At 31.1% G+C, this 16,106-nt stretch overlaps 1 protein-coding gene across 1 annotated transcript; it reads left to right on the plus strand.

Moving 5' to 3' along the window:
* The first annotated feature begins 4,100 nt into the window (after window positions 1-4,100).
* LOC112511433 (myb-related protein 306-like) lies at window positions 4,101-5,555 on the plus strand. The gene is made up of 3 exons (XM_025117047.1): window positions 4,101-4,316; window positions 4,497-4,626; window positions 4,746-5,555. The coding sequence occupies exons 1-3, from the start codon at window positions 4,184-4,186 to the stop codon at window positions 5,425-5,427; spliced, it is 945 nt and encodes a 314-aa protein (XP_024972815.1). The 5' UTR covers window positions 4,101-4,183; the 3' UTR covers window positions 5,428-5,555.
* Window positions 5,556-16,106: the final 10,551 nt, after the last annotated feature.

Consider the following 16,106-nt stretch of genomic DNA (forward strand, 5'->3'; position numbering starts at 1 on the left):
TTTATTAAAATATTATATCATTTAAATCTTTTTACTATTTTATTTGTATTGATTACATATTTTATTATTTAGGGATTTGTTTTAATTAGATTATTAAATTTTGTAATTGACTAATTTTTTAAGATGTTCTTTTTGGTCATTTTACTTTTTTCATCTACCTTATTAGCTAGTTTTTATCAAACATTATTTGTTTATCCGCTAGCTTATCAACTAACAGGTAACACATATCTGTTAGTTTCCAAACATAGCCTTAGGGGGTATTTGTTTTGATGGAATGGTTTTTAAGAATTTGGATTTCGTGAAAGGATTTGAAATTAGAGATTTGGTTTTGAAAGAATTTGGAATCTTTGATGTGTTGGTTTGTAGGATTTGAAATGAAATTGAATTCCATTATTTATAAAAGCAAATTACAAGAAATTATTAAAATAATTAAATTATTTTTTTATTATTTGATTATTACAAAATAAATGTTTTTAACAAAGTTTGAAACATTATTTTATACAAATTCTACGAAATCCCATGAAATACCAACCACCTCTATAGGATTTTATAATCCTATGTTTATGGGATTTCAATGAAATTCCGGGATTTAAAGTCCATGAAATCCTTCAAACCAAATATGGGATTTGAATGAAATTCAATTCCAAATCCCTTCAAATTCATTCCAATCATACAAATCAAATGGGACAAATTACAAGGCGTTTGGTTAGTAGAATGTTTTCTGAAGCGATAGAAACTGTCAAAAGAATTTGACTTTAAAGGAATTGGAATGGAGTTTGACTGCGCTTTTGGTTGAAATGAAATATGTTAAATGATTATGAATCTACATGTTTGGTTGGTATAATGTAGCTTAAGAATTAGAATGAATAAATGATAAATGACCAAAATACCCTTTTTATAACAGTGGTGATCGGTTGTGGTTCAGAACAATGATTCAAATTGATGGTGGTCTGCGGTGGTTCAGTACAGTGGTTTAGATTGGTGGTTCAAAACGATGGTCATATTGGTCTAAGGTAAATCAAGTAGGGAAGATGGATAATTTTGTCTTTTGGAGAAAATGGGATCGAATGCAATCGCATTTCTTCTCAATCGTGATAGAATGACCAAAATCCATGAATGATGGAATGCATAGATTTCAATTCTATCCCAGATATAAAACAAACATCTGGATTGAATTTGATCAATGAAATTAATCATTCCAATTTCTTCAAATTCCGTTAGAATCCTGCAAACCAACACCTCCTTAGAATTTTTGAGACTAAATGTCTTTTAGATAGAAATAATATTTATTAAATGTATTAAATCGTTAATGTTGTGATCTCTAAAATAAAAAATATGTAACAGTTAAATGTAAATTCTTCTAAGAGATTTAGATTTTTGCCTCTTCATTTTAAAGAAAGTTTGGAGATGTATTCATAGTCCACCATCAACACGTTAAAATAAAAAAAATTAAATCATAAAACCAATAGAAATAATCATAATTTTGGGTGAAATCCGTTTTTAAATGTTAATTTGTAGCTCTTCGTATAGTTTTCAAACAAAAGACTACTATTCTTTTATAATTGAGTTAGTTTGTGAGATCTTCGTATAGTTCAAGTTAGGGGTGCTTAAAAACCCGACCAACCCAATACAGCCCAACACGAAATAACTTAACCCGAAGCAACCCGATGTCTAATCGAGTTGTAAAATTATCAAACCATAGGTGTTGGGTTGATATTAGGTTACCATTATTTGAACTCAACCCAACCTGATGAACCCAATATCATTTTATTTCTTGGCTTTAGTTTGATTGTTGAATTTCTATTAATATGTATATTAAACAATTACACTATCATGTATGTTTCTTCATATACACATATTTTCAATCTATTCACATCTTTATATAAATAATTCGTATATATATATATATTCAGTAACTATGAACATATATATATATATATATATATATGTGTGTGTGTGTGTGTGTGTAAATTGGAAAAATCAACTGAATGTGATATACGTAAGAAACATGGATAAGTTGTATTAAATGATTGATGATAAAAAAGAAATTTTGAGAAGATAAATAACATATTCTTGGTTAAAAAAATATTTTAATGTACCAAAGTATCAACCCGACCAACCCGTACGGGTTGGATTGGGTTGGGTTGCACTTTGGTTCAAGTTGGGTTGTGTTAAGATTTTTCAAACCGCAAGTATTGGGTTGAGTTGTTCAAATGTCTTCAACCCGATCAACCTAACCCATGAACACCCCTCAAGTTATGGATCTTTGATAATATCCGTTATACAGAAGACTATTGTTCTTTCTTAGTTAGGTTAGTTTGTGAACTCTTCTATAGTTAAACCTAATGGATCTTCGATAATATCTGTTATATTTTTAAGTTGATTTAAAAGTTGTTGGTTAATAAAATGTTAATTTGCGATTGGTGTTATAAATATAAACTTAAATTAGATTGTATTTGACATAGTTTTCATAACTTTTCTAAAATGCATCCACAAAAATGCAACATTAATTATTTCATTAAGTTATTTTATTAATTCATCATTTTAATAAACTTTTCACATTAAACAATAATTCGATCTCATTAATGGAGACGTGAAGAACAAATCATTTATTTTAATCTTAAGAAATTAATTTTAGGATAAAAACTTGAAGATTTTCGGTTTTTTTTATGTTTTTCTTCGTGAGAAAATTTTAAAATCAAAAGTAGTTTAAAATCATTATTTAGAGTACTTGTGGATTGAGGTGCTCAAAATACCGACCAACCCAACTAAAAGAAACACAAAAAAAACTTAACCCGAGGTAAACTAACATATTGTTGATATAAAATGAAGTCATTGAGTTGGAATTGGGTTAGAGTCATTTAAACTCAGCTCAATCTGATGAATCTGATTTCTTTCTATACTAAACTTCGTTTAAACAAAAACACTTGGCTAGATTGTAAAGTGATATACCAAAGTTTCAACACGACCAACTCAACCCATCCCAACCTGGACGATTTGAGTTGTAGTTTTGCTTGAGTTGAGATTTTCCAAACCACAAACATTAAGTTGAGTTCTCCCTATGCCTTTAACCTGACAAACCCAACCCATATATATATATATATATATATAACTCTACTTGTGAGGATGCTAAAACTAATTTAATATAATTTCATAAATAAATAAAAAATTAAAACTAGATTCATCAAATAAAAAAGAATACATATATTGTCTTTTTCAACAAACTTAAACATCATAAATAAATAAAAAAGTAAAAACAATTTCCTTCTTACAAAACGTGATCCAGCTTTAATGAATATATTTACCGTCCAATGTATGATGATGAAATCTGTTATTTGTTTTGTTAGAAATCCGAAGGGTATTCGTAGAATATAGTGAGATATATCTTAATTTTAATGTTTCGTTTTATTATTTATTTATGTCGATTTTTAATGGTTTTGAGAAAACGATAATGTTTTTATTTTTTAATAAAATATAAATTTAAATATATCATAAAAATTTGGGGAAAAAATATCGATATTAGTATCAAATTTACTATTTAAATTCTGGTTTTTTGTGTAATTTCTTTAATTCAATAATTTTATGTATAATTTAATTTAGATTTAATAACGAAGTAATTTATTTATTATTTAATAATATATTTTTTATAAATATAGTAATTAAGTATTTTGTTATAACTAATGATTATTCTAATTATATTTTAAATTTTTTATATTTAAAATGAGATATTTATCTATAGTTAGTTACATAAATTCAAAAATGAAGTTTTAATAAGTGTACCTATACATCATTTGTTTGTGATCTTGAATTTTAATTAATATATATCAATAAATAGTGTTTTATGTATAAAAATGATTTTTAAAAATTTATGTTAAAAAAAAAAAAAGTTAAAAGCAATGAAAGCATGAATCACAGTTGACTTTTTGGACTACCAGTAAATGCTGTTTGCTGTCATCTTTTTGACTATTTTTCAACCTCTTTCTCCGGTCAACCTTCAAATTCATCACCACCGCCACATATATCTCTATATATAGACTTGCTATAATGTTTATCTTACACTCTTCCTTTCAAAACAATCACACACACACTCTGTTGGTGAAAGAAAATATATATATAGTGACAGTCCATCTGTATCTATATATATATATCTGAATCAATCAAGAAGGTGAAGTGATCGATCGAAATGGGAAGGCCCCCATGCTGTGATAAGATTGGAGTGAAGAAAGGGCCATGGACACCAGAAGAAGATATAATTCTTGTTTCTTATATCCAACAAAATGGTCCTGGCAATTGGAGATCTGTTCCTACCAACACTGGTATATATACATACATATACATACACACACACACACACACATATATATATATATATATATATTCTTGAATTAATTGATTCTTGAGATTTTAAGTTTTGGAGGTTTTGAAAGACAGATTTCTTTCGTTTGTGGGAATTTTGTTTTATAGTTACTGTGAATAATTAATATGTTCTTGTTCAGGTTTGATGAGATGTAGTAAGAGTTGCAGACTGAGATGGACCAATTATCTTCGACCTGGTATCAAGCGTGGCAATTTTACTGATCAAGAGGATAACATGATCATACATCTCCAAGCCCTTCTTGGCAATAGGTACCTACATATATATATATATATATATATATATATACACACACATTATATATATATATATATATGTGTGGTTACATTTAATGTGATTTTGATGGGGACAAATTGCTTTGATTTTGCAGATGGGCAGCAATAGCTTCATACCTTCCCCAGAGAACCGATAACGATATCAAGAATTACTGGAACACCCATCTTAAAAAGAAACTTAGTAGCAATTCCGACCAAGAAAACCATCATCATCATCATGGTGCTTCAACATCATCATCATCTTCCGGAGCCACCACCATTGCCAAAGGTCAATGGGAGAGAAAGCTCCAAACTGATATCCACAAGGCTAAACAAGCCCTTACTGAAGCCCTATCACTTGACAACAAATCCACCACTTCATGGCAGCAGCATCAGCAGCCGCCACAAACCACCACTATTCCACCCATCCACCACCAACCGGTGGTGCTACCTCCACCGCCGGTGAATTTCACCGCCACCACTTACGCATTGAGTGCTGAAAACATCGCTCGAATGCTCCCAAACTGGCTCAAAAACTCCCCAAAATCTTCACAGACGAGCTCCGAAAGCCTCGGGCCTTTGAACCACCAGTTTCCAAGTCCTCCTGCAAGTGATCATGGCTTCAAAAACTACAGCAACTCGGAGGTTTCAGAGACAACAAGCTTCTTCCAGGATGAAAGTAAACCAGAAATGCCATCACTTAGTTTCTTGGAGAAATGTCTGGTTGATGATGCTGCTGCACAAGGGCATGAAGGCCTTATGAACATGTGTTTAGAAGAAAATGATGACTTGTTTTAACTTAACTAATTTGGGTTCTATGTAGTGTTTTGGGTCTAGAAGTCATTAGGGTTTTTCTTGTTAATTCCTTTTTATTTTCTAGAACTACTTGAAAGAAAGTGCAGGTTTATAATAGTGGCAAGTATAGGGTAGGAGTTAATTGTAAGTATATGTGTAGATATATATATATATATATATATATATATAAAATAGAAAGTAAAAAAAAAATAGAGTTTTGAGTTTTAAATTTGAATTATATGCTTGTGAGTTGTGACCGTAAACAAAAAAGTTTTACCGATGGAAGTTCGTTGGAAAAAGTCATCATTAGCGGATCTTATTGCCGGAGACAATGAGACCGGTGATCGTGATTATCCGCGGATTTTCAAACATCATCGGAATGCTCCGTCGATACTTTGCCGGAAATTGCCGATTGAAAAATATGTCAATGTTTTATAGTGTGTGTATCAATGGTAATAAACTAAAATGTGTTTTTTTCAGGTGTCCAGTCATCGTTGATGACAATCGGGTGTTCTAATAAAATATTTAATAAGATTTTAAGCTTATAAAATGAAGAATTGTGTGTCATATCTAAGGGCGTTAAAATAAATTAATAGAACGAAGTTAGACGACCTAACAAGTTTTATCAATAAATTTGAACAAGATAATAAGACTCAAAAAGTAAATATTTTCAATTAATATTTTATATGACTTTTTTACATTAATATGCATTTGACCGAAAACAAGTGAAACATCCAAAGCATCATGCATTGTCATTTAATGGACAGATCTTTTAATTACAATCTATAATGCAAAAGGTCCTAAATTTTATGCATAACAGGGTGTTTAGGATTATTTATAAAAATAATTTATTAACTTATTTCGGTGGACACCGATAATAAACACTTTTGAGTGTTTGGATAAACAACTTATACCGATAATAAAGAGTTTTTGAAAAATTAAACCCTTCTGACTTATAATAAGTTGATAAGTGTTTTTATAAAAACCATAACTTTTTTATTCTTCCAAAAATAAAACAGAACTTTCCTTCTACTTCCAGCTTCCAATCAAACTATAAAAAATCATGCTTTCTTAGAGTTGATCTTGTAGTGCCTTTAACCCCACTCCCACCACCACTTTTTTACCTAAAAAAGATAATTTATGGAGGGTTTCCAAATTCAAATAGATAGAATCTTGAGATTTCAAAACCCCATCCCAAATCTACAAGTAAAAATTGTTTGTTTTTTTAAATCGATAAATGTCTGAATTTTTGTTTAAATTATCTGTTGAATTTATAGATAAATTTTATACGATTTTACATATTTATTCATCAATATTATGAAAATTACATCTACATTATATAATTAGCATTCATTTAAATGAAAATATGTTATTGGCGGTATTTAACATATTTAAATCCTTTTAAAATACAACAATTGAGAGAGGTGAGAATCGATTTGTGGTAAGGATCGATTAATAGAAATGATCGATGAAGGTTAATCGATTGAGAAACACCATTGCTGAGGGTGTGGAGAAAATAAGAGGTTGGTTTACCTATTACTAGATAAGAAGACAATAAGACATAATTGCCTCTAAATAATTGGAAGAAAAAACACAAACAGTTTAAATGATCATATATACATAAGAGGTTAATAAGATTTTTTTGATTTTAGAACAAACAAGGTCATAGTTTAAAACTTGATTGATTGTTTGCTTACAAGATGTTTGTTTCCTATATTCTACCTCGTAGATCCACCATTTTTGGTGTTGGTCTTCCTGGACTTGTGTAGGCAACCTGCTGATTCATAAGCATTTTGTTTCTTTTTATCATAAGTAAGGGGTTGTTTGTTTACCTTTTAATAGTTTCATTAAGAAGCAATCTCTTAACCATTAAAAGGTGAATCTTGTTTGGTAAAAAAAAAGGTTATAAAATTCTCTGAATGATTTTGTATCCTGGATGTCCCTTAACCATTAAGAGCCCTAATTTCATTGTACACAGTTACCAAACAATTATATTTCATTTTGCACTATATCATGATAGTCTCTTAATCATTCTGACCACTTAATCATTCAGCAAGTGCCAAACTCTATTTAAATGTTTTGTGGACTTTATTTTATTTTAAATGTGAGGATAGTATGATGGTTGGTTGAAAAATAATGAAAATGCTGATCTTTCTCTGATTGTGATAAATGTATAATATTCATTTTCTATGTGTACTCATCTTGGGTTCTCTGTCAACAGATTTGGCAAACCAACAAATAGATTAGGCCTTGGGTATATGTACGTACGATTGAAGAAGAAATCAAGGTGTAGTTGTTTACATCATTGAGGTTGATGTTTTTCTATGAATGCATCCTTATATTGATTTGGGAAACTCATACGGTTAAAGATACATCATTGATAGCAGCAACAACATCAACTGGTGTTGTATGAAGCTCTGAATGTGTGAAGTAAAGTTAGAATTTTCCTTATGGACTAAATGTCTTTTGAATGCAGAACTGAGACAGGACATGACAGAACAGAACAAGACAGTTGTTCAGCGTTTGGTAAGACACGACAAAACCGGTTAAAATGACTAATTTACCCCCAGTGAGCTGTTTAGTGTTTTTTTTAACTAAATAATCAATATAAATATTAACAAATACGGTATGCAAAGTATAACTTACATCAAACCACTACTACTTGCAAAAATACATTTGCAAAAATACATGATTTCATAATCAACTAATGATATATGAAAAAGATAAATATAATATAAGCATCAATAATCTATTATCGAAGCAAATCTATATGCATTCCATACTAAAAAGAAAAAACTACTACCAACAAACTTACAATTAATTAAAATGGATTAAATATCAAATAGTAAATAAAATATAAGCATCAAGAAAACAAATTTGGCTAATGATCTCATATAGTATCATCACATTCACAAAACTTGGATTCCAGAAAACAAAATAATTCACCTATCACCTGTACAATCACTCCTGTAAGATCAAAATCGAATATTTACTACTACGATAAAGGGAAAACATACAAAACTCATCGAAAACAACAAATTGTATGCGTGAACCTCATGCAATACGTTTGACGGTGATAAAATCAAGAAAACAATTTATGTAATTTATTATATTATAATAGAATAATTATTTTTTATAACAAAATATATCATTTGAAGTTTTAGTCAAAACAATTAAAATGACACCAAATAAAAAGTTTATGTGGTTTTCTATTTTTATTTTTATTTCTTTTCTACATTATTTTTTTATTATTAATATATAATAAATTACATAAATTAATAAAAATATAGAAACCGTATAAAAATAATATTTTGAGAACAATAAAATGAAAGTTAAGAAACATAAAATACAATAAATAAAATTTAAAAAATGAATAAAATGTAAAAGAGAGACCTATTTGATGTTTTAGAAGAGAATTACGTTTTATTTTGAGGTTATATTGGTAAAATATAAGTATGTTCCACTCTGTTCCATGGGATAGGGGTGGAACAGGTCTGTTCCACTCTGTTCCTGTCGGTTCCACATAAAATTCATGCCAAACATGAGACATGGATCTCTGTCCTGTCCCTGGCCAGTGTACCAAACGCACCTATTAAGAAACTACATATGAAGTACAGACCATTATGCACAATGTACACATTTTCAAAGCATACCATTTGTATTATAAAGGTTTCAAGTTTTATGTTTTTGATATTTAGCTAAAAAAGATAACGATTGTCTTGCTTTGTTTTGAAAGCATACCATTTCTATGCTTACTGAGATGCTATTAAGTAAGGGGTTGTTTACTAAACACTTACTTGGTAAGCAGTGGCGGATCCAGGATTTTGGTCTAGTAGGACACCTTTAAGGTAGCTTAAACGCCCAGAAAGTCGTCCGATATGTTTTTAGCCTAATTCCACCATTCCAAGAGATTTTTGAAGTTTTTTTGGATTATTTCGAGGGATTTTTAAGGTTTTTTTTATCGATTTTGAGGAACTTTTAAGTTTTTTGGTTGATTTCAAGATACTTTCTTTAGTTGGTGGGGGGCCCTAACAAGAAATTACGGAGGAGAACCATAGTAGAAAGTAAAAAGATAACTTTTAACCTTAGGAAAATTCATTTTTTTTTAATTTTTTAATGGGGGCCCTTCCCCCCACTTTTTACATGGTAAGTCCGCCTCTGTTGGTAAGTGTTTAACGCATAAATTTTTTTATCAGACGAACATGAGAAGAGCCAAAAATCTTACCGGGTAAGAGTGATGAGAATGATGAAAAGTCTTACCAGGTAAGAGTGATGAAAAGGATGAAAAGTCTTACCCGGTAAGTGAGGATGACGACTCTTACCCAGGTAAGCGCTTACCTAGTAAATTGTTGCATTCGATACGCTTTGATGTACTAAAATCTTACGCATTCAAATAAATTATAGTGTTGAGTCCTATTAGTAAGTGCTTACCGGATAAACGGCCCCTAAACCAAGTTTGAGCAAGAAGCAGATGAATGCATGAAAAGAGCATGGAGATCACTCGTGAATTTGGTCTTGATTTTCTTGCAATTCTTCTATTTCTATGCCATCATTGAAAAGAGTCATTACAATTGTTTACATGCCATAATCTCTCCTTGTAAACCAACAGTGAATTGATCCTTCAAAATAAATGCTTCTTATTATTTAAGAATTTGTGTTCAAAGAAGCAACCTGACTCAAATGGTTCAGTCTTGAGTCTCATAGTTGGTTAATTCATTTTATCTCAGATACTATTTATCTTTATAATACTTTATTGTGTCTTGAAAGCTTTTTGGTGTGTTTGTATATAACTAGGCTATCAAAATGGCATAACAAGCAAAAATCTTACCACTTACTGGCATCATCCTCATTAAACTTGTTGGTTAAGATTTTCGGTCATTAAAATGGCATAGTTGGCAACTACGGCTGTAAACGAACCGAACGAACACGAACAGAGGCTTGTTCATGTTCGTTCATTTAACTTAACCGAACAAACGAACGAACACGAACAGTAGACGAACGAAAATCTTTGTGTTTGTGTTCGTGTTCGTTTATGTTCGTTCGTTAACATGTTAAATGAACGTAAACGAACGAACATAAATAAATAAATATTATATGAATTCAAAGTAAATAAATAAAAGATTATATATTAAATTTAACATATAAACGAATGTAAACGAATGGTAAATAAATGGCTTTAGCTGATTGTTTGATGTGGGATGTTATATGAAAATTTTGATGATTGTACTTTTACTCCATATGTCTAGATTGACTATCGTAAACCTAATATATAACACATCTGTAATTGGTCCCATTTTGGTCACAATCTAATCATACAATCTACCTTTTCATGTCTTACTGTATTCTAATATCTTTGTAGCACTTCAACATTTACTGCAGTGGTCCAGAGATATGCTAGCCTTGCAAAAACATGTGGATTTTTTTTTAAGATAGATAGCAAGCAACCCATCAATTTGTACCTGTTAGGTCGTGTTGATGACTCTTCGATTAGTTCTCTCAACACTTAGCGTTAGTTTGTACTTTGGTAGCTTTTGGTTCTTTTACTTGTACAAGGTTTGATATGCACTTAATCAGTTGGGCGAATTGAAAACTAGCTGATATCTCAAGAAGTGGGTCGACTGACGCAGATCAAGATCCACTATCCGAGTTATACACCAAGACTTCTCTCTCACTAGTTGATATTTCTTGATCAGATAGCCTAGATGGCTATCGGCGGCTGGCTGTAGAAACGTTTCTGACCAAATCTCACTAACATTGTGTTTGACAAAGACATTCTTTGAAGCACATGCAAATGCATGTTTGTCCTGATATGCTCTTGATGTGACCTTTCAAAAATGATAGATAATTGTTCTAGCGATAGACCCCTTTTGTTTATACGACGAAAGGGACTCTTCCAAGTTCTGTATTCAATGTTGAACATCTTATCCCCTTTTATAATCAATATGTGTCAACCATTTATGAAATTAACATGTTTATCAAAAATATTTATTTATTTTATAAATAAGAAATTGAAAAAAAATAAAATTAAAATAGGGTTATATATTAAAAACTAATAAATAAGACATTAAAAACGTAAAGAAAAAAAAGATTGCGTTAAAATAACTGCTCATTAGGCCATGACGTGCCACGTACTTCAAATGACGTAAGACACAAGTCTTAAAAAACGACGTCTTAGATAGATGTTGCGACGAACCGTTTAAAACCGTGCTTAAAACTTGCATTTTTATTTGTTAAAAACCTACTTTTACTAATTTCTGAAAGTCTCATGTAAATTAAAACAATAAAAAAACGAAATAAACCGAATGGAATGGGCTTCCACTCGTTCAGCTCACAATAAATAAAGCAGCAGCCCAGTAAAAGAATCATAAGCCCAACAGGAAGAATCATTGGCCCAGATCAACAATTCATCTATGCGGTCACATACCTAGGTTTTGACCGGGTCCCACCGCTAGCAATTTCGTGATTTTAGGATGGAAGTGGATTGATTGAATATGACGGGACGGGTGGTAATGATGTAAGCAAATGAAAAAGTTAAAGGTTTTAGGGTTATAATTTCATATGGGTAGTTTAATAATTTATCAATTTTGTTATATGTTAAAAAAAATTTGTTCTACCTATTTTGGAGGAACAAAAAATTGCAGTTTGTTTCACTCGGTCCCGTCCCAACGTAAAACGTGAGATAACAAGTTTTTTTAATCTTGTCTCGTTCTAAACCGACTCGTTTTTCGACTAATTTTATATTAATTAGCTTGTATTTTGGGTTTAATGACAAAATAACTAGCAAAGAAGGGTAAATAGTGAGTTTAGAATAAACATTTACCTCATATCGTTGGATTACTCTATCAAGGAACAACTACCCAAACTATCGATCGCTTATCTCCTTATTCTCTTGCTTAATCTTTGAAATTTCTATAGTGTTTCGTGGTTCGGTAAATGGCAATGACAAAGGGGCAATTACAATGGCGATGACTAACGGGCGATGACAATGGGACGATTTCAATGTGTATGAATTTCACATCCTTCTCTATCCCCCATATTTAAAACCTTTGGGGTTTCAAAAAACGAGCCCATGAGAAAACCCGATAAATCAAACAAAGTTACTATATCATTTACAAACCTGATAAATCATACAACCTTACAACCAATTTTTATCTATTGTCTTACATATGAAACAACAAATGTGAAAATGTGGTATATATACAATGTTGTTTCATATGTGAAACATTCATGACTGTTTTGTGTGTAAAAAGAAACAATTATTAACGTTTCATGTATGAAACAACACTACATAAACATTGTATTTTCACACATGTTGTTTCATATATGAAACAACAGATAAAAACTGGTTTATAATTTTATAAGAATTATTGGGTTTATAAAAAAAGATGACACGCTCTCTTCCCCTATATATATATATATATATGAAAATAATAAAATAAGAACCATAAATATTTTGAGAACAGAAAACTAGTTTCCATTAGATAAAAAATGGTCGAGGTCTTCGTTGTAATTTCTTGTCCAGTTTGTAAATAAATATTTAAAATTAACCATAAATACTAGTAAAAAAAATTCAAAATACCATTTATTATATAAATACTTTTTATTAAAAATAGAAAGTTTTATATTTTAGTCCATGTATTATCGTTTACTATCAAGTTTCATCTCTATTTTGAAATAATTACATTTTCTATCTCCATGGTTGACACTTTATTTGGAATTTGCTCCCTTCGGTTCCCATTTTGTTTTGGATTTGGTCCTTCTGGTTCTCATTTGTACATCCTAAGATCATATTTGCATATAAACATATATTTTATATATATAAAAAAATACAACTTTACACATTCGGTCACAAATGTATACAGAAGCTACAATACAAAAGTAGCTATCAAATTTTTCCACGTATCATAATACAAAACTTGTATACATAACAAGTATTTAAATACAAAAGATAACACATCTTTCCAGCATCTCATGCAAGCAAATATAAAACCGTCACAATTTTCCCTTCCCTTTATTATCCGGTTGTGCCCGACCTGTAATGCACATTTTGATATAAATGAGGGTTAGACCTTAAGGTCTAGTAAGAAATCCTTTTATTTGCTATTAAAGGGTGAAAAACCACCAAAACATTTTTATAAACTCATATTTGTATAAATAATAAATAAACAATGTTTTAACAAACAAACCTCTTTTGTCGCATCTAAAAGAGGAGACATCACCAAATTATCGCATCATATAACCAGACAACTCATTTATCGCATTATGCTAAAACTCATCATATCATATACATAAAATCATAATTTCCTCACATCACATGACTTAGACAACCTCATTTCCTCGTATCATATATGTGCGAGAATTCTATCTCATCGCATCACATTGGTGCGATAAACACAACTTGTCGCATCAATAGGATGCGCTAAACCAATCTTGTCGCATCACATGGGTGCGATAAACACAACTTCTCGCATCTCACGGATGCGATGAAAACAACTTATCGTATCAATAGGATGCGATAACCCAAGGCATTGCATCACACAGATGCGATAACCCAGGTCATCGCATCATAAGGATGCGACAAACGGTTTTCAACTTGATCAAAACCCAGTTTTTACATTCGGTTGATTATGCCACCCTTATCCTAGTATACATCTCTCCTTATTATGTCACTTTTATCCCAAAATATACCTCTTCTGATTGTGTTACCTTTATCCCAAAATTCACCTCTCCGGATTATGCCACCCTTATCTCCTGATTATGTCACCCTTATCCCAAAATATACATCTCCTGATTATGTCACCCTTATCCCAAAATATATCTCTCCGGATTATGTCACCCTTATTCCAATAATTTGATATAAACATATCAAAATACCAAATTACGCTAAACATAACATAAAAACAGTTTTCATAATTTTCCCTACGTAAAGAACCCTACAGTTCTAATTCAATACTGTAAGATGAAAGTTTGTAAATAAAACTCACCTTATATAATCACACAGACGAGGATAACCAGCAACAAGTATTCAGATAAAATCACAGAATCCAGTTTCTTCTTCTTCTTCTTCTTATGGTTTCTGTTTTTGCTTCGCACACAAGAGAATACACGCAGAAGATTTCTTTTGTTTTTCCCCTATTTACTCACACCATCCCCATGAGATAACATAAAAATATGATTTTAACATGAATTTAAAATAAGGAGGTGGTGGTGATTAAAACATTTTAAACGTATAACCAAATCAACCCCCTTAACTTACCACCATTAATAAAAAATAGCCCCGAATTTTTTAACCGATAATCCGGTTATCACATATTTTGTTTTCGATTTAGTGCATCATGTTAACTCCGTGAAAAAAACTTAGTTAAGGTGAGGGCAATTTGGTCTTTTTCTATCTTTTATCATTCTGTTTTATCATACTTTTTGTCCTTTTTAATAAATTTAAGTACAACCTATTATCCCCACCTATGTCCATAGTACAGTGACCCCCAAACCCCGTACATCAACGATCTGTTGACCCCATCGAATCCCAGTTCGATCATCTTCTTAGACAAAACCAAACATGAACCAAAACAATGATTAGATTTGAAACCCAATTTGAACCAAATGGCAAAGAACTAAATCTCATAACACCAAATCAAAAGCCTGAATCCAAATCAACAAGCAAATTGAAAATCATACGAAGGATGAACTTTTTAAAGAATCAAACCAACTCCATTTTTATGAACCGTAGATGAAGTTTTTAAAGAATCAACCCATCTCCATTTTTACGTACTGCAACGACATGTCGTCATTGTAGGTCATATTTACAGTCACAACAAAATGTCGTTACAATAGCTACTTTCAGCAATGGGGCATTAACGACAGAACCAATAGCAACAATTGTCGTACAGTTGGTCTATCGCAATGACATTTGAACCTACAACAAGACTTTTGTTCTTGTTGTAAATCTATTTTGTTGTAGTGTTGTTCAACATCTTATTAACCCAAACACTTTTCATTATAAACTGTTTATTTCTTCTTTTTCCTAAACAAAACTATTTATTTCTTTGTATGGATGAATGTTGATGGTTTCTAATTGGTTCATACTAGAGATGCGTGTTAGATCTCATAATGCAAAATGTAAAAAGTAATGAAAAACAATAAGTGATGAAGAACCAGAAGACCGATGAAGACATCAAGGCAGAAAAGACTAAGTCTGGATCGATGGAAAGACTAACCAGAGCATCGATGGAAAGACTAACCAGAGCATCGATGGAAAGACCAACCATCGGACTGATGGACCAAGTGCAACCAGCGGATCGATGGATGATGCGATGGAAATTGTATTCATCGATACGATGGACAGACTAACACTTAGAAGATTTTCTAAGTGTTCATCCAAGCATGCATTGAAGACTTGAAGATAAGGATGAAAGCGCCACGTCAACAATGACAGCTGGAGATGACGAATCAACAACTGGAATTATAATTTATCTTGTAAATAGTGATTATCCATGTGAAAGATAAACATTATTCGTTAGCTAGAATATTTGCTAGAAAGTAGCAATAGTTAGTTATCTTAGCATTAGCTAATTAGTATAAATAGACGACTAGGTTTATTGTAAAAGCGCGCATACATGAGAGGTTTTTACTTTGTGTTTTACGTTTTTATTATTTATAAAGTAAAACCTTTGAAGCTCAAA

The sequence above is a fragment of the Cynara cardunculus genome, assembly GCF_001531365.2.
Source record: "Cynara cardunculus var. scolymus isolate 2C chromosome LG 4, CcrdV1, whole genome shotgun sequence".
NCBI classification, from domain to species: domain Eukaryota; kingdom Viridiplantae; phylum Streptophyta; class Magnoliopsida; order Asterales; family Asteraceae; genus Cynara; species Cynara cardunculus.

Excerpts from the sequence above, each read along its gene's own strand:
- LOC112511433 (XM_025117047.1), top strand. The coding sequence starts at position 4,184 with ATGGGAAGGCCCCCATGCTGTGATAAGATTGGAGTGAAGAAAGGGCCA. Across the intron at positions 4,317-4,496 it reads ATCTGTTCCTACCAACACTG|GTTTGATGAGATGTAGTAAG; the intron begins GTATATATACAT and ends GTTCTTGTTCAG. Across the intron at positions 4,627-4,745 it reads CAAGCCCTTCTTGGCAATAG|ATGGGCAGCAATAGCTTCAT; the intron begins GTACCTACATAT and ends TTGATTTTGCAG.